The sequence below is a fragment of the Musa acuminata genome, chromosome BXJ2-10 (genome assembly GCF_036884655.1).
Source record: "Musa acuminata AAA Group cultivar baxijiao chromosome BXJ2-10, Cavendish_Baxijiao_AAA, whole genome shotgun sequence".
NCBI lineage: Eukaryota > Viridiplantae > Streptophyta > Magnoliopsida > Zingiberales > Musaceae > Musa > Musa acuminata.
Window position 1 is genome coordinate 27686926 of NC_088347.1, and position 18735 is coordinate 27705660.

At 44.3% G+C, this 18735-nt stretch overlaps 4 protein-coding genes and 1 long non-coding RNA gene across 5 annotated transcripts; 3 read left to right on the top strand and 2 right to left on the bottom strand.

Annotated features, from left to right (window-relative positions):
* The first annotated feature begins 403 nt into the window (after positions 1-403).
* LOC135624167 (zinc finger protein NUTCRACKER-like) lies at positions 404-2414 on the top strand. The gene is made up of 3 exons (XM_065127574.1): positions 404-769; positions 866-1262; positions 1369-2414. Exons 1-3 carry the CDS (start codon positions 664-666, stop codon positions 2090-2092), a joined length of 1227 nt encoding a protein of 408 aa, XP_064983646.1. The 5' UTR covers positions 404-663; the 3' UTR covers positions 2093-2414.
* Positions 2415-2873: 459 nt separating this feature from the next.
* LOC135624890 (uncharacterized) lies at positions 2874-9421 on the top strand. The gene is made up of 3 exons (XR_010491820.1): positions 2874-3074; positions 7437-7578; positions 8471-9421. It is a non-coding gene; the product is annotated as an uncharacterized LOC135624890 (long non-coding RNA).
* On the bottom strand, positions 5270-8426 carry LOC135624889 (rac-like GTP-binding protein 7). Its single transcript, XM_065128942.1, has 7 exons — positions 7464-8426; positions 7280-7367; positions 6723-6832; positions 6569-6632; positions 6065-6129; positions 5913-5978; positions 5270-5578 (listed from the first exon to the last, which is right to left on the bottom strand). The coding sequence occupies exons 1-7, from the start codon at positions 7887-7889 to the stop codon at positions 5480-5482; spliced, it is 918 nt and encodes a 305-aa protein (XP_064985014.1). The 5' UTR covers positions 7890-8426; the 3' UTR covers positions 5270-5479.
* Positions 9422-9458: 37 nt separating the features above from the next.
* Positions 9459-13048, bottom strand: LOC104001029 (large ribosomal subunit protein eL20z-like). The gene is made up of 4 exons (XM_009423205.3): positions 12733-13048; positions 11544-11622; positions 11277-11391; positions 9459-9888 (listed from the first exon to the last, which is right to left on the bottom strand). The coding sequence occupies exons 1-4, from the start codon at positions 12965-12967 to the stop codon at positions 9841-9843; spliced, it is 477 nt and encodes a 158-aa protein (XP_009421480.1). The 5' UTR covers positions 12968-13048; the 3' UTR covers positions 9459-9840.
* Positions 13049-15605: 2557 nt separating this feature from the next.
* Positions 15606-17747, top strand: LOC135624891 (aspartyl protease family protein 2-like). Its single transcript, XM_065128943.1, has one exon. The coding sequence runs from the start codon at positions 15788-15790 to the stop codon at positions 17498-17500; it is 1713 nt and encodes a 570-aa protein (XP_064985015.1). The 5' UTR covers positions 15606-15787; the 3' UTR covers positions 17501-17747.
* The last annotated feature ends 988 nt before the right edge of the window (positions 17748-18735 follow it).

Consider the following 18735-nt stretch of genomic DNA (forward strand, 5'->3'; position numbering starts at 1 on the left):
AGAAGAATCAAATCGATGGAAATGGAGATGTCATGTGCATTCCGAGTCATCTACACTGATGCAAATTATAAGCATTCCGATAGCACGCACCATGCAACACGATCTATCAAAACAGTGGATAAATTCCCACATGCTTTCCTGTCAATTGTCCCGAACAGGTTTTCATGTGTCTTCGGTACAAAGCAACACCGACGAACTGAAAGGATGGATACAAGTGTGGAAAGAGATGGAGTTCAGAGATCTGGAAAGAGTCGATAAGCTTGCATGGCATTATTCATGGACAAGCATTCCTTCTCTGTCGTATGCGTCGTCGCATGGCTATGGAGTTCCTACAGCATCCATGGTGGTAGCACGTGCATGAGTAGTCCTAAGGAATCATAGGACGGAGACTGCACCGATGTTAAGTCTAATGAGGATTTGGTCTGTGTGAAACCGTGTAATTAGTCCCTTAATTCATGCCTTGGACCTCGGAAACACACATCGAGCTGTCTGGTACGCCACTCATACTATAAGCTTACCTCTTAGAAATGAGTGTCACCCGAAGGAACGAGAGAGAGGGTTTGTGTTAGATACATCGGCCAAAGTCTTCTTCTCAACGTTTGCTATCCATAAATAGGAGGAGGAAAGTTGGCAATTGTCTTTAGGGAAGCAGAAGGAGAAGAAATGGCCGGAGAAGCAGTTTCAAAGGCCTCCCAACCACTAAATCCATGTCCTGATCCCAATCTTCCTCCTGTGGTCAAGAAAAAGAGAAACCTCCCAGGAACACCAGGCAAGCATCCATGACTAACACATTGGAATGGAGCTTCTCTCCTCTCTTCTCTCTTCGATGGTAGTTTCAGCTTGACTAAGCTCTTTGTATCAACAGATCCTGAAGCAGAGGTGATTGCGCTCTCCCCGGGAACCCTCTTGGCCACCAACCGATTCCTGTGCGAGATCTGTGGCAAAGGCTTCCAGCGAGACCAAAACCTGCAGCTCCACAGGCGAGGCCACAACCTACCATGGAAGCTGAAGCAGAGGAGCGGCAAGGAGCCGAGGAAGCGGGTGTACGTGTGCCCGGAGGAGAGCTGCATCCACCATAACCCCGCGCGGGCGCTTGGTGATCTCACGGGCATCAAGAAGCACTTCTGCCGCAAGCATGGCGAGAAGAAGTGGAAGTGCGACAAGTGCTCCAAGCGGTACGCCGTGCAGTCCGACTGGAAGGCCCACTCTAAGACTTGCGGCACGAGAGAGTATCGCTGCGACTGCGGCGTCCTTTTCTCCAGGTATATTAATTGCCGTCTCTTTTGCTACGCGTTTGGATTGATCTAAAGGCTGTTCGCCGAAGAGGAAATCCAATTGGATTAATTGGAAGTTTGTCTCGATGAACAGGAGAGATAGCTTCATAACCCATAGGGCTTTCTGTGATGCTCTGGCTGAAGAAACCGCAAGAGTTTCAGCAGCATACACCATGACGAACACGACATCGATCGGCAGTGTCGATTCTCTTCTTCAAGATGGTGTAATGACACCCAACATATGGAAACATCTTTCGCCAAATCTTAAGCCAAACATTATGGATCGTGAGGTTGGTCAGCAGGATAGACACGGGTGTTCATCGTGGATGGGCCATGGAGGTCAGCTCGATAATGCCTTTGATGGAACTACTGCTATGTCTGAGATCAACCAAGCTGGGTTGGTCGACAGTCAATTGAGTTGGATCCATTGCAACAAGTTGTCGTCATTGCCAACTTCAAACACTTTGAAGCCTCTCACGGGAAGCGTTCCTTCCTTGTTTACTTCTCTGCCTCACCGTCCTGCTCCCGATATATCTGCCACGGCATTGCTGCAAAAGGCTGCACAAGTCGGCGCGATCTCCACCACCCCATTCTCGGGGAGCTTTGGGCTGCCCGAGTGCCAGAACACAAGCGCCGGTGACGGCAGCGTCTTTGATGGCTTGCTCATTCATGAATTCGCTGCGTCGAACACGGACGAGGTAAATTACATCACAAGGAGCCGCAGCATGCTAAGAGATTGTCTTGGAGGAGAGACCCGGGACTTCTTAGGAGTTGGGGTGCAGACTCTTTGTCAGCCATCAGCAAATGGATGGATCTGAGCCTGCTCGAGGGTGAACGGCAACAAGAAAGAGATGACCATACTTCGCACTTTGCAGGGGAGGAGACAGGTGCTGATTGATTACTGCTTGCTCTACGGGAAGACGAAGTCATCCGAAAGTAGCAGCTGCTCCTTGAAACGGCTGCTTTTGTTTGGAGAAGAAAGGTGGGAGTGTTGGGAGACGAGGAACACCTTCCCCTTCATTTCCATTACTGCACTAAGCTTCATTTCTTTCAAGGTTGTCTTTAATGTAAGCTGGAATTAAGTGCTTCTGGTGGCACAATGCATGAATTTTTCTTTCTAAATATATTTTTTTTGACAAGTCCAAAAATGGCAAAAAGTTGTCTTGGCAAGTCCAATTAATTTATTTTGCATTATAATTACAAATCAAGAAAAATAAAATATATAAAATAAGAGTAGGAATTAATATAGTAATATTTCTCAATATTTTGTCCATCATATTTTTGCACCACCTTTTTTTTTAAACATTTCATATTTCTTCTTTCATTATTTTTTATTAATTATTTTGAGAAGAAAAAAGATGTAGGAAAACTAAACCAGATTTCTATTGGGGATCCTCTCCAATTCAAATAGAGGATCATCCTGTTCAATTGGTCTCATCATCACTCTTCGTCCTTCCACTTTCGCATCCTATCCATCCATTTTTCGCATAGGGAACGTGGCCGGACGGTTTGGTGGAGACGATCCCTCACCTGCAGGCCGTCTCTTTATGTGCTACAGCGTGATAATAATGAGAAGAAATATAACAAGCAGGTGGCCGCCGAAACAATCAAGAAAAGCCCGACCTTGCGGAGAAACCCGCCCGATCTTTTCTCCTCGCTTGAATTCTCCGGAACTCCCAAGAATCCCGCCGCGTCGAGACCGGACGAGGACGATGGCCTGCAAACCCATCGCCAACAGGCTCGGGAAGGAGGCGGGCCTCCACCCCGAGGTTCCGCCGCTTCATCGTTACCCTCGATCAGGTCTTCGAATCTCTTCCCCGTTCTTCCCCCAATTTTCGATTCCTCCGACTAGGGCTTCTAAATCACCTTGACTTCGTTATGTTATTATGTTCGCGTTCTATTTCTTTGGTTATTATATCATCCTGAAACGTATGACTTGAAACTTCGTCCATCAATCTAGAGAGTAATCGTTGGAACTAGAAATTCTGACTGAGGTTTGCTGTTTTAATACGTTACTTATTCTATAGTCGAGAGTGCTGTGCATGAACTGTGCCATCTAACTATGTGTATAAGCGAGGGATCGAAATATGTTGTGCGTAAACTGGGCGGATCAACTTATGGATGAAAGGAAGAAAGGTGTCATCTTCCTGCTCGCTAGCATTTCCAATTGTTACTTGAATTAGTAACTTATGATTGAGAATTTTGACCTAGAAATAATCCAAATCATTAAGGTAGTTAAGACAATGTCTTCTTTTTTTTCTTTTAACTGAAGAATGGGAAGATAGGAGACTCAGAATTATGGTTTTCAAATGATGATAAGAAACTTAGACATTGAGAGGTAAGTGCATAAATGCCTGACCATTGTGTTTGTATTTGTTGCATTATTTTTTGCTGCTGATCGGATTACCCAATTGATCGAAAGTAAAGGAATTTTAACATGTGCACTCTTGGATGCCGACAAGATTATGAACCAACTGGGAACAACCATTTTATTGCATTATTCTAGATATAATTGATCTTGGTCAAACTTTGATAGTCCCTCAAAATTTTGGTCTCAAGTGTGGACATGTAGGTATATGATCTTTGAATGGATAGAACGCTAATCTGCTGAGGCTCGTGCAAATTTGATAGGATTCAGTCTAATTACCTAATTACTGAGACTTATTTTTCCTCAAGACCAGGAGAGATACCAATCGTTCTAGACTATTACTTTAATATAACCGGTAATTTATAGAACCAATGTAGACAGTCCAGAAGTATTTTTTTAATTGTGTAACAGTAATATATTGTTGGGTCTTTCTAGTCTGAGATATGCAAGTCTATGTGAAGTTCATCGCCATTGGTTCCAATAGATGTGCTCTGAGAGTAGAGGTAGGACTTCCAACAGAAAGAAATTCATTGGCAAATACAAGGTGTAATTATAGATTATCTCCTATAGTTAACTATGATTAATTGATGGGCGCGCAATTTGGAAAGAAGAGGAGAAGAGAAAATCAGTAAAGTTAATATAAAATTAATAATTTAAAAGATAATGAAATTATTTTTTTATCCTTTACGTTCGTGTTTTTTCGCAAGTGACAACACGTGTGATTTTTTCCATTAACGAAGTTAACGACGTAAGGAGAATTAAGATTAAATATTTCATCTTCGTAAGTGTAGGGATCTCAATGCTATTTTTTAAAGTATAAAGACTGGAATGCTAATCATAATTAATTATAGAGGGTAATCTGTAATTACCCCCAAGTCCAAGATTAAGGATGTGTGTTGAGCTAATTGGTTTAAACAGTAGTTTCACATCCCAACTTAGTCTTAAATTAAAGGTAGCAAGAGGTGTAGGTCTGGCCAGAACACTACCAGATGTGCACCAACACTAACTATCTGTATGAGAGACTTTTCTCAAGTCAGGGCACAGAACATTTTTCTTCCTGATTAGCATATAGTAGGGTGTGGCAACTGAATCAGATTCTGACATATGAGATGCTTTAACTTATTTGACCATTCTGATTCTTAAAAATAAATTTGCAATACTGGATTTTCATCTGGTGCACCTGTAAGTTTACAAGACTATATATTCATCAATCATAACAATCATATATTGATTCAATGAGTCAATGGTTTGACTTAGATGGAAATAAAAGTAGTTATATGTAGTAACAGAACACTGGTTTATGCATGCATTAGTTGGTTTGTATATACTAGTATCAGATTTTTGGGAAGATGTGTTATATATAGAATTTAAAATTTTCTCTTGATAGCTGAGTAATTGATGGATGACTATCATATGGTAGACTACTGATAATCATAAATTGTTGTTCCTAGTAATCATAGTAAGGGGGAAAACAACTTCAACTCTAACCACCACACACCATTTTGATCTCTTTCAAAATGTATCTTTTGCATGAGAATTTGTACATAAGTGAAAGGGAATAACTGTTGTTATTCTTATAATGATTTACCAAACTGGTGCACAAGAGCAACACGTAAATATTGTTTCGCAAAACATATTTTCTGATCGGAATTTACTTTCAAATCTTTGATAAGGAGATCCACATAATAGAGTAAAAGAATTAGTGTGACAGATACATTTTCGTAGACAAACTATTAAAGCACTCATCACAGTTCATCCATCAGGAAAAGTCAAGAAACAGAAGGAGAAAATGAAAATGTTACGCTATTCTTGTAATGACAAACATCATCCTTTGTGTTTATAGAATGAAACAGGTCCTCTGCTTTCTGGTCTTTTTCTTTGGCTTTGGTGGACAAAGAACCACCTTAATTGCAGCATCAAATACAGCCTTCACATTCTAAAAAAAAGATGAGAAGTTAATATGAACTATATAATATGTTTCTATTGACTATTTCTGATTGTTTAAAATGTTGTTATAAGTCTATCGGTCACAGGTGAGATATTTAATGATGGTTATCGGTATCTTATAACATTTCAAACTTGGTGTCCTTCCAATAGAAACGAGCATCCTATTTTTCCTCTTTTTTTGAATTCAAGTTAAGAACATCGCAATCAATTCATGCTATGTAAATTGTTATCCCTCAGTGTCTGAATAATGACTTTGAGAAACTTCAGAATTCAAAGTCTTAACATCAAAAAGGCATAATAGGCTTGTTTGGATCTTGCATTACCTGTTGAGTCTTGGAACTACATTCTGTGTAGACAGCCGCACCTATCATTTTCTTTAGCTCTTCTCCCTGCTTATAGTCAAACAGTATGCTGCACTTAGTTTATGACTTGATAAGTACCGCTTTATAGACTGACTAGCAGTAGGTCAACTTGCCTGTGCAGTTGTGATAGGTCTTGCCCCAGGGTGATCAATGAAAAATTGCTTGTCTTCACGTAAGTCTGCACCGCATTAAGACCAAGATTATACAACTTACTGAGTAGTATTTTGGAAGGTTAAACCTTCAATTTGAAATCAAAAGGGAAATAGCATCATACTATCTTTAAAGATGACTTTTCAAAGGGGTCTACTGGTGGATAAGTTTAAAGAGTTCAGACACATAATAGGTTATATAGGTCAACAACTGAACTACTAATCAACTTATCATTAATTAGATCGCCAATGAAGCAGTGACCTTATGACCTGAATGGTTTGACTATCTGATGAAAGATACCTCAGGTGCATTATAGAATATTCAATTCATGGAAAACCATACTGGTCAACTTGTAGGTTGCATCTAACTCCTTGTATGCAAGTAGTTGCTTTCTTTTACTTTTTTTTTTCTTGTTAGTTAAGTTTATCTAGACATAAATTTCAATTAAAAGAATACAATGTTATTACCAAGTTTAGTCCCAACTAGCACAATCGGCACATTTGGAGCATAATGTCTCAACTCAGGAATCCACTGCGAAAAAAAGAGAAGGTCATGAGATACAAATAGAGGACACAATGATGCATGAAAGCTGAAAGAAAACATGCCAAGGGTATTTATTACCTTCTTGTATATGTTCTCATAGCTGGCCTTACTGGTGAGAGAAAATGCTAAAAGAAATACATCAGCTCCTCTGTAACTGAGAGGTCTGAGCCTATTGTAGTCCTCTTGTCCTGAATTCACAATATTGGAAAGCTATTCCATCTCAGTTTGATTTCCTCATGAGGTATGATTGATCGAGTATTTACTGTTTGTCTTTTAGATTGACTAGTTATTGTTGTCTTTTACATTTGTACTTGAGAATCTAATGCTAGCAAAACTTGATATGAAATATTTACAATGTATAGAATTTAGACAAGATGTTGAAATGATGGAGTACTCCATAAACAGAGAGGAAGATCTACTTTTTCTATCAATAATGATCAAATTAACTATCCCCAGTTGTTTGATGATAGTAAAGCATATACAATTGTGGCTGGATATAGACGTATTCGAACAATTTTCCAGTTGAAATACACTGTTAACTTGTGCAAACTATTTCTAGCTTTGCCATAGAGCAGGAGACCAGAATCTATGGCCAGATCGATTTAGCACCATATAAGTAGGGCAATTAAGCTCACCTGCTGTGTCCCAAAGCCCAAGGTTCACTGTGCTTCCATCAACTATTACATTAGCACTGAAGTTATCGAACACAGTCGGGACATAATCCTGTTAAGAACAGTCGCAACAAGAGAAAGCACGGCTGAATTCTACCTCATAACTATGCAAATTTTTCAGGTAAAAAGCTGAGCTTCCCCGTGTTACCGTCGGAAAAGTATTGCTGGTGTAGGAGATGAGCATGCAGGTCTTCCCGACTGCCCCGTCGCCGACCGTCACGCATTTGATGAACCTTGCCGTGCTCATCGTTGTAATGGCACTGGTACTGTTTCTTCTTCTCCCTCTCCCTGGTGCTGGTGCTGGTGCTGATGGTATATATATATATATATATATATATATATATATATATATATATGCGTTTGTCTCAGGCTTTAACCACCATTGGGCCAACAAAGTAGGAAGGACAGAGAGGAAGAGCGATGAAAGGTGGGGATTTCTGCTGCAAAGTGTTTGAATTTTGAATGGGGGCCGGGGAACGTAGGGCGGACTAGGAAGTGGTGGTAGGAGAGGCCCCCTCGTCTTTAATGAGGTGGGGAGCAGCGCCACCACCGTCGCCAGGGGTGCACAGCTCATGCATGCTTCACGAAGGCAGAGCAATGATGGCCTGCTCCACACACCCGATGGTGCTCTTTTGGTTTGCCTTGCTTTGGGTGCAAGAAGGAGCGCTAGGATCAGCCGATCTCCTTGGGCGTGAGTGTTGGTTGGTTGGTTAAGTGCGGGAGAAGGATGGTGATGATGGGATCAAGGGAGATGGGTGGCCTCCTTTGGCTTGCTTAGTAGAATTAATTGCCCACCAAGTGATCATGATTGCGTGGTCATCTAATCTTGGTGAGACCACCACTTAGTCCCTTTGGAAACTTGGGAAAGAAAAAGGGGTGAAGCAACTCTTGGTGGGCTTAGGTATATCAATTGCTTTTTTTATGTGCAAAAAGTCTTCTGGACTTTTTATTGCTCGTATGAGAAATCCGAGTGGAAGTATTGAGTACATACCATTCATTTGCAACTAAAACTTCATTATAATTGCAAGTACGAGTGAGTATACAAAAAAAAAAAAAATTACGAAGTCGAAATATGGTTAAAATTAATATCCCAGAGCATTATAGTCATATATAATGTGTGATTTTTTTAAGTTTTATTATGATTTTTTATGATAGGCATGTAGGAATCCTTGCCTTGCTCGTGGGTGGGGCTTTACAATGGTTATTGGAGGCAACCAGGTGAAAAGGCCCAGCCTCTCGACGAACATGTGAACGGGTCGGATCGAAGCCATCACGGCCCGATGCGGTAATGGGACGCCTCACCAAGTCCTCGTAGATAAATGGAGGGTAGGATACCTGTTTTGTCCCTATAAGAATCCCCTTATGATTCATCTCCGGCCGCCGAGAGGCCTCCGACGTCTCGGAGATCGAGAAGCGCTACGATCTTGGAGGGGCCTCAAGGACAAGGCGCAGGTTTCTTCTCCTCCTCCTCCTCCTCCTCCTCCTCCTTTGTCTCGCCATCCTCTTCTTTTTTCTAGAGTTTCGAGTCGGTTTCTTTTTTTTTCCGGTTGGTTTTCGAGGAATGGCAGGCAGCATGCGGTAAGCCTACGAAGGTGCAAACGGAGAGCAAGTCACGCCGTGGTTTTTGAAATTATTGTCGACCCTCGCCAGCAAGTCCACGACGGCCTGGTTCGATTTCATCGAAGAAGACGAGGCTGGAGTCGGTCCCTCGCCCTTTTTCGTTTTGTTTCTGCTTCTCTTGCTTCTTCTTGGCAATGGAATCTGCTCACCCCATCGTCGTTAGGGATTGAAGGTATGAGACAGTGGTTCCTAACATCATGTGATTAGTGATAATTTTGCTTCCTTATGTGCCCAAAGAAGTCACTGGAAAACCTTTCCCCACCTTCTCCTCCCCTCTTTTTTTTTTTTTTTGTTTGTTTGTTTGTTTCCGAGTCAGAAGGTTTTGAGGGTTTATTCTCTTTGGTATTTGTTAAATATAAAAGTAGAGGGTGTTGTTGGTACGGCATTTCTATGCAAAGAAACAAACATGTGAGATCAATATATGCCAAGTGTTGTCCATTTTTTTCTATTTTGAATACAGCTTGACATGCTCCTGTTGGTATTGAATACCGGTAATTGTTTCGATAGGTACAAGTCATTCAAGCTGACTCGTTCTCATCATATTGTTATCAAATCTACCTACCAAGCTTATCCTTCTGCGGGGGAGGCAAAAGAAGAAGGCTTTAACACGCCTCGACAGACTCTAAATGGCTGAACATAAAGAGTAGTTACATGTCCCCCCAATGGCAAGTAAAAGTCAGATAGACAAAAGGAACAGCCACTCAACCTTTGCTCTTTCTCACAAGAACCCAAGGAATAAACAAATGATACCTTTACAGGGCTCCGTCTCATGATCTCGTATGAAATTCCGACATTGAGTGATATTTTGGCTACCATTTCTTTCTATATGGCGAGTTGGAAAGACAAGACACATACATACATACACACATTACTAATTATTAATCTCGCCACACACACACGTCAGCTCAACTGGTTGCACCACCGATAATCGCAGCAATTGCAGAAAGCGCAGCCTGCTCATGGAAGACCGTGAACCACCCCCACTCATCAGAAAAACTTCATAACTTTTGTAAATTGACATGCTAATTCAGCCATTCGATTTTATGATTGATCATCCAAAACACATATTGTACATACAGTATGTAAGCTATACAGTACATTATCCACAAGTAATGTTGTTGACTGACATAAACGGGACATTGTGAAAGTGTACGCTCTGTTTAAGCAATAAGATCAATAATTCAATGCGGGTACTCCACTTGATCCGTCGTCATCTAAAGTAATTTGTTGACCCCCCAAAAAAAAAAAAAAAGGTTCACAATAGAGTATTGTGTCTTAAGATCTCTGATTTGAGCAACGCTCGTCTATCAGAACCACATTTTTACAAACCTTGTAATTTCTCTATCATACATTTACCGGTCTCAATGCAGGCCCATCTTTAGATGCCACTGCCACATGATGAATAGAAACCCTAATGAAATAAACTCGATGACAAAGAAATCCTCTTCTTATCCATCTCCATATGCATACATCAGTGCTCGAGTGGATCAAGATGGTGGGATAACAAAATGAGTAAAACTCGAGCATGATCCACGTACAGATGGTTCCTACGCACAGTTGAGCATGATCCACCCATGCGCTTAAGAATTAATTCATCAAGCAATTCTAATGAGTGAAATGTCTGATCACGGTAAGCATCGTCTATAAACTCTCGACCATCACACATCTCCATCTCATTCCACTTTAATCCGAGCTCCCTAATTCCCTACTTACGCTACGACGCATACAACCATTTTATTTCTCGGAACCATTGCTCTTCAAACCCTTCCACCTTCCAAACCTCTCCCTCTACCAAATGTGGACTCAATCGATGACTATGCCAAGTAAAATATTGAACACCAACTGAACCGTCTTGCTTCTTGATTTCATGTGGATAGGGATACAGTTCAATCTTGGATCCATGGTGCACTAGCCTGATCTGGTCCAATTTGACCAACTTGACCAAATCAGGTCGGAGCAGGAACGGTACCCACTTATCCCTGTTTCCATCCCACCGGCAGAAAAATACCTATCCTAACAATTTAATCTTTTTTTTTAATTATTATACTGCAAATATAATATCATCACACATATATCAATAATCTTTTTAAAAATAAAACAAATTCAGTTTTAACCTTCGAATATGCCGTAGCAAATGCCGACTTATGATAATCTAGCAAGTATATCACTGAAGATAAGTATGATATTCACAATCACTGATAACTAAAGTTTACTGACTGAAAAGGAAAAATCGATTAACATAATGAAACAAAAACCACTTCAGAGGAAATTAAAAAAAAAAACTTTTAGAAAAATATGGTAAAACAACTTTCACAACTTCTTTATAGAAAAATTTACTTACTGCAATTGTGCAAGCGACTAAGCCTGGTTTCTCTCTGTGGTCTACTCTGGCACAAAGTAGAAAAAACACGCCAACATACCATGGGATCGCAGCCAGAAAGAATCCAATTATGAACCTTCCAAAAAAGATACTCTTCATTAGCCTCAAACGTTCTAAGAATTGGTAATATATGTTTGAAAGACTGAAATAGTTCATGCATTGTGTATATGTACATGTAGATATATGTATACACACACATATATAAGGAAAAAAGCAAGATTCACATACAAAACCCAACCGATGCCCAAGCCGCAGCAAGGGAGACTTGGCAGTGTCTCTGGTCTTCCTTCAACAACATGTGCATAACCTCGAAGATAGTAAGCATTAGATGCATTAGAACACATCAATATGACAAAATATCACATGAACTAGGCACGATGACCTATAATCTAGTTTGATTACAGTTGAGCCAAGTTTATATCAATGCTCTCACTATAAAAAGCAAAATGAATAAAATTGATATTCCATTGCACAAATGTAAACATGCACCATAAAATTCATGGCGAACTTCAAATTCAGAGACAACATCTAAACCATTAGAAATACACGAAGAGTCATCAACACCGTCTCCGATCTTTGCAGTATCAATCAGTCAGGAATTCTAGATGCATAGATGAAGAAGGCAGCACCATCCAAAGGCCTCCTTGATCCACATGCGGATCAACATCCCATGGCCCATTCCGGTTTTGGTTTTGGTTTTGGTTCGAGATTTTGCGAAACCGGAACCGTGGTCAGGGCTACACTGGTGAATGACAGGAGGGAAATCATCCCCGGGGGAAACTCCAATTTTTCTATTGAGAAAAAAAAATATATATTTTTTTTTCTATCTGCTGTTCTATAAGCTTTCATTTCAACAACAAGCAAAATATTCAGCTAGTAGGCCTAATTCCTAATCTTCAGCGATGGCCCAGTCTTCCGGCAATGAAACTTGACGGCACACCTCGCCCATCGTCCATGAATTGTACTGGTAAATGCCGTCGGATTGGAACTAGGAAAGAGTGGTTAAGGCTTTCAGCGAAAGGGAAAAAGATCTTGACACGATTCCCGCAGGATAAGAGATTGGGGGTGGAAGTCACGCTGGCTGGGATCGATAAGGGATTTCTGAAGCGGCTGATGCATTCCAATTCCCCACCCATCCGGAGGCAAAAAATGAAGATCTCCTGAAACATGCGAATGATGTTTAGCTCGCCATAGTCCCGATCAATTGAAGCCCTAAAAGATCTGTCAACCCTCTCCGCCGCCATAAATTCCCACAACCACTTCAAGAAAGGACTTACACCAGGCCGATACCTCGATCCGCATTCCAAGAAACCATCATCCTCGACACCGATGACTTACGAATCCAAGAACCAATTACCCACGAAAGACGAGACGATTGAAGCAAATCTATCGGAATGAATTCAGAATGCTGGTATACCTGGGGCGGCCTGGTAGTCGTGGGCGTAAGAGGGAGGCAACGGCTGCTGCGGAGGCGCAGGGAAGGGAGGTTGAGCGGCGGTTAAGCCGGCCGGAGAGGCAGGAGAGGGGGAATGGGCGATTGTTAGGCCCGGCGGCGGCACCGGCAGGGGGAAGCCGATGCTGGCGGGCTGGGCGTGGTCGGAGGCGCCATGGAAGGTGCTGCATTGCGGCTTGTCCTTGCTCTCCTCGCTCATCTTCCCCCCTCCCCTTTCTTTTGTCGTGACCCCTCTCCGTCTCCTCTCCCCTCCTTTTGCCTTCTTTCATCTTCTTCTCTTCCTCCCGCCCTGATTTAGACTTCCCCGATTGCGTTATTTCAGGTAACGCGCGATGTGGCTTCGCGGAGCCAGACGCCACTTCTGGCACTCGTTGATCGATTACCCCACTTCCCTACCTGCCTCTTCATGGCACGTAGTGTTTTCGCAGCTCTGGGACCCACAAAAAACCAGTAATCAAGTGAAACGTGGATAAGCCAGGTACTCCGGAAACGGGTAGGAAACCCACGTCCGTCGTAATCTCTAACGACGGTTTCAACGACTCGCCACCGACAGAAGAACTGACCCATCCGCTTCTACTCGGTGGACACGCAACCCTATTCCTTCCTCATCTGTTCTTTTCTAGTGGGTCCCGCGTAAATGAAAAGGTCAGCGTGGGTAAACAACGGGGTGGACCCTCTTTCGTGCGAGAACGCAAGTGGAAATTAACGGGCCAAGCTGAGCCCACTACTAATCCAACCCGAAACTTACGCCCATCGAAAGGGTCTCTCTCTATATATGCTCCACAATGTGCTGAACTCCAATTTCAGGGCTGCAATAAAAATATTGCTGATGACAATAAATTAACATGTTAAGAACAGCCGAGACTCCAACTTCACATGGGAGACAAACCATCTTGCAAGGGATTAATGTCAGTCGAATTGACTCGGTAGGAAAGGAACTCATCACCCTTTCTCTTTCTTCAACACCATTCGCTTGACGGCACTTTCCAGCTTGTGTAACTCTCGCAGATCGAGAGTAATAGATACGTCTCTAACCTCAGGTCGGTAGAAGGATGTACAAGAGAAGACTAAAACTTCTCAGGAAAGAATACGAGCTTTAGCACAGAATCAGCTCACTTTGTAACCCCGATGCTTTTTGGAAAGCTTAATCTTTATCGCAGAGCGTGTGTTACTGTCACGCGGTCTAAAGATGCATGAAAGTGGGTGAGTTGTTGTAAGTGCTATTGGCATCAACAAGGAGAACATATATCACGAAGAAAAAGAATGAGAACATATAATGGTGGATGCCACATTAAAAGACTCGTACTTCTGCCGAGACTTTGGTAAAGCGCAACCGCAAGAAGCGCACACACACGGCTTGCTTATGTTGACGAGAGGTAAAGCTCTCTCTCGTGATGGGTTCCAACACAGCACTTAAAACTTGCTTTTTATGAAGTGGATGTTTTAATCATTGCTTGCAGTTTTGATAAGGCATAAGCATTATAGTTCAATTAATTAGTCGCATAAGAGTTCAGAATTATGCGATACATGTAATAAGCCATATGCCGAGCTAAAATCTATACCAAGGCGCTCATCGGTACGTCCCGTCCCGGAAAGCTCAGGACGGGATTGTATGGCGTCGTTCCGCGTATCTCGAGACAGCGATCGCACAAAGGTATCATCTCGCCCCTCGAGGATCGGTCATCATGCCAAACCCGCATATGGTCGACCCTCGTACAGTAGTATAAAAACTTATGATCGGCATCTAGCCCAAGGGAAGGCAAAACAAACCAACCAACCACTCACTTACTCGTTAAGGGGCCAAAGTCGGTAATCACTCGATGAGAGCCATCTGCACAAGAGAGCGGCCACCCCTTGAGCCACCAGCATCCTAACGGAAAGCCGCCAACCAATGTTCTGACTAAGAGCCACCAACCAGCATCTCAATGGAGAGTTGCCAACCAGTGTTCCGTCCAAGAACTGTCAACCAGCATCTCGACCGAGAGACACCAATCAATATTCTGGTGCCAGCACCCCGTCCTGAGGGCATGATCGACCTTAGCAACCAGCTCAACCGACCGAAGACTCCCGACATCGACCCGTTGACCATCACAGCCACGACACATTAATTCATCAACAATATGAATTCTATTATGTCACGACATATCGATTTATCAACAATATGAATTCTATTATCATGATAGTATTATGTCACGGCACATCAGTCCATCAACAATATCAATTCTATTATCATTGCAGTTTAATTGATAGTATTCTTAAGCAGGCCGAGAAATTTAGGATTTAAGATATCATGTATATATATATATATATTAATTTTGTCTATTATGACTGGTTCAAAACCTACCAGCTTTGGTGTATTCTATGCATGTTTTGTGTCACCCGACCCCACCGGCCACCAGGCAAGTTGAAGCACACTTCCGCCGTCCACGGAAGGGCACATCGACGTGGACGTGAACCACCGGCTGCAGGTCGCCCGACATATGACCACCGGCTCCATCGCCTGCAGCTCCATCCTTCCTTCCTTCCAACTCGATGCCGTTTCGTCACTCCCTGCGCAATTGGATTGATGAACACCTGTGCCACCTGGTGGACTTCCGTGCACAGGAAGAACAGTGGTCATCGGTTTGCCATGACCAAGTCAACAAAGCTCCTCAGCTGTTGCCTTTGAAGATTCAAAGGTTGACACCAAAAGCTGGACTTATGTATATTGGATCACATTCCTATAGTATTAATTGAGATACTTGCCGGAAAATTACCGGTCTGACTCCGCCATTTCCTTGCTGACCAACAAACCGCGTGTTCATCGTATTATATTTCTGTTCAAAGTTCACAGCTTCTTCTTATTCTCAGTCGTAGACGGGAGAGGAAAGCATCACGTACTACTCTTCCTCTTCTTCTTCTTCTTCTTCTTCTTCTTCGTTCCTTTGTCTCAACATCCTACTGTTGCAAAGATCCAAAAGCAATTAATAGATCTCTCCTCCTCCTCTTCTTCTTTCTATCCCTTGCTTGCTCTCTGGAAATGGCCTCCTGCAAAGCATGGCACCTCTTCCTATTCTGCTGTCTTCTCCAACCGTTTCGATCTTCAGCTTCTCTCTACAACTGGAGTTCTTCGGCGACGCACGGATCTCCGCTCCCCGGGATCGAATTGCCTACCCACTTGAGCTTCAACGCCGTCACCTCCGCCGGGGAGTCCGGCTGTGACGACCACCTTGACGCGGCCGGCGGATCGCCCAACAAAGATGAGCAAGGATTATTGTACGATAACATGGATCAGGGAGGGGTGGAAGACAACGCAAGCGCCAAGGATGGGGCGGCGCCGGCCTTGAGGCTCCACCTCAAGCACCGGTCTACAAGGGATGGGGCGGCGCCGAACAGGACCAAGAAGGAATCCTTGGAGCACTCCGCCAATAAAGACGCCCTTAGAATCGGGACCCTCTTCCGGCGGATCACCGAACGGAAGAACCAAAACGCCATCTCCCGCCTCGCCGCCGATGCTGATCACCGCGCGGTCGTCGCCGAGATGGGACGAAAGACGGCAATCGCGACGCACCCGAAACAGGGCGGGCAGCTGATGGCCATGGTCGAGTCCGGAGTCACCCTGGGATCCGGCGAGTACTTCATCGACGTCTTCGTCGGTACGCCGCCGCGCCACTTTCCCCTCATCCTCGACACCGGAAGCGACTTGAATTGGATCCAGTGCCTCCCCTGCCACGACTGCTTCGAGCAGCACGGCCCGGTCTACGACCCCGCCGCCTCCTCTTCCTACCGCAACGTCAGCTGCGCCGACCCCCGCTGCGGCCTCGTCTCGTCGCCCGACCCGCCCCAGCCCTGTCGCTCCGCCGCCGCTAATGGCGGCCGTGACCAACCCTGCCCCTACTTCTACTGGTACGGCGACAGCTCCAACACCACCGGAGACCTCGCGCTCGAGACCTTCACCATGAACCTCACGGCCCCGGACGGCGCCGGCGCCGAGTTCCGCCGCGTGGACGACGTCATCTTCGGGTGCGGCCACTGGAACCGCGGGCTCTTCCACGGAGCGGCCGGCCTCCTGGGCCTCGGCCGGGGACCGCTCTCCTTCTCCTCCCAACTCCGCTCGCTCTACGGCGACACCTTCTCCTACTGCCTCGTCGACCGCAACAGCGACCTCAGCGTCAGCAGCAAGCTCATCTTCGGCGAGGACCCGAGCTTGCTCGGCCGCCCGGGCTTGAACTACACCTCCTTCGTCACCGGGAAGGAGAACCTCGTTGACACCTTCTACTACGTCCAGATTAAAGCAATCCTCGTCGGCGGCGAGGCACTGCAGATACCACCGGCGACATGGGAGCTGGCGAAGGACGGCAGCGGCGGGACCATCATCGATTCCGGCACCATACTGAGCTACGTCGCCGACCCGGCGTATCAGAAGATTAGAGAAGCCATCGTCAAGAGGGTAAAGTACCCGATGGTGGCAGACTTCCCGGTGCTGAATCCTTGCTACAATGTATCCGGAGTACCCAAGGTGGAGCTGCCGGAATTCGCGATCTTGTTCGGAGACGGCGCGATGTGGAACTTCCCGAAGGAGAACTACTTCATCCGGCTGGATCCGGAGGACATCATGTGCCTCGCCATCCTGCCGACGCCGCAGCGGGGGATCTCCATCCTGGGCAATAACCAGCAGCAGAACTTCCACATCACGTACGACTTGAAGAATTCCCGGCTGGGATTCGCGCCGGCGAGGTGCGCCGAGTTGTAGAGAGAGAACTCAGATCACATAGTCTTGGAGTAGACATTTTGTCGGAAGGTAGACACGAAAGTGTTGGCTCCAAGAAGAGCTGAAGAGCTCAATAGACCAACAACCGATTCATTTCTTCTTTCCTAATCCCATCTTCTTTTTCTTCTTCTTACATACACACATACATACTTTTGGTCTGTAAGAATAAGTCTGCAATTAGCTCGCCATAAAGTTAAGAAAGGAAATCCAAAGCTCTGTTGTTCTTTTGCTTTGTCGAGTAGATATTTCCTCAAACTGCTTGTCCTGGATTCGTCCTTCCATTCCTTCTCGTAGGAACAGAGAGAAGGAAGAATGATCGGGTAAGCGAGCAGGGAAGAGAACACAGCAGCGATCACAGTGAACCATCACAAGAAGAAGTGACTTCATTTGTACGAGTATCGCAATTCCATGCCTTTGATCATCCCATAGCTTATTTTTTGATGTGTGTATCACATGTGACAGTCAACATCCTGCGGCTATTCCTCGTTCCTGTGTTTGACCATCGATTGCTGTACCTGTTGATCTTTCCTTTCCTCGCTCGCCGATACACCGAGCACGAGAGATGCGAATTGTCGTCCTCATCTGTTGCACATGTTAGGCAACGCGAGCATTAATTTCCACCATCGACGACACTGCGCATCTCCCCTTTTCCTCCGACTACTTGATGTTGCAACCATCACCGCTTACTCCACCATGTACATTGTAGTACACATATTAACTTTGCTCTCTGTTTTGGAGCAGCAGCACATATCGACTCCATGAGGTGTTCGAGCAGATTCGGTCGAGCGACATAATTCGGAGCACCTATTTCGTAAACATGTACACTTTATCGTGAAGGGATGACTGACTTGAATGCTTCAATTCGTAGCTCAAGATTAGATCTTTTTTTGGCTGCACGCCCACCAAATGACTCGAAGAAGATAATGTTTAGATTTGCAAAGAGCCCACCGGTGAGACTTTTGCTCAAACACTTATCCGATTCCTGTTGTAGTCAACTGCAGTGAGCAGCGCACAGGAGTGGAGCTGATCTGTGAGCCATGACGGCATTAAATAGACATTCATCCGTCACTACCAGAAGAGATTCCAAAAGGCAGACAACAGTCTTTGGTTTGGTATGGTAATGGATCAGTTCATCGAAAAAGGAAGAGAAGAGGAGAGGTGGAGTACAAAAGCAAACCATGCACGATTTCAGTAGAGTGGGCATTGGTTTGCCCCAC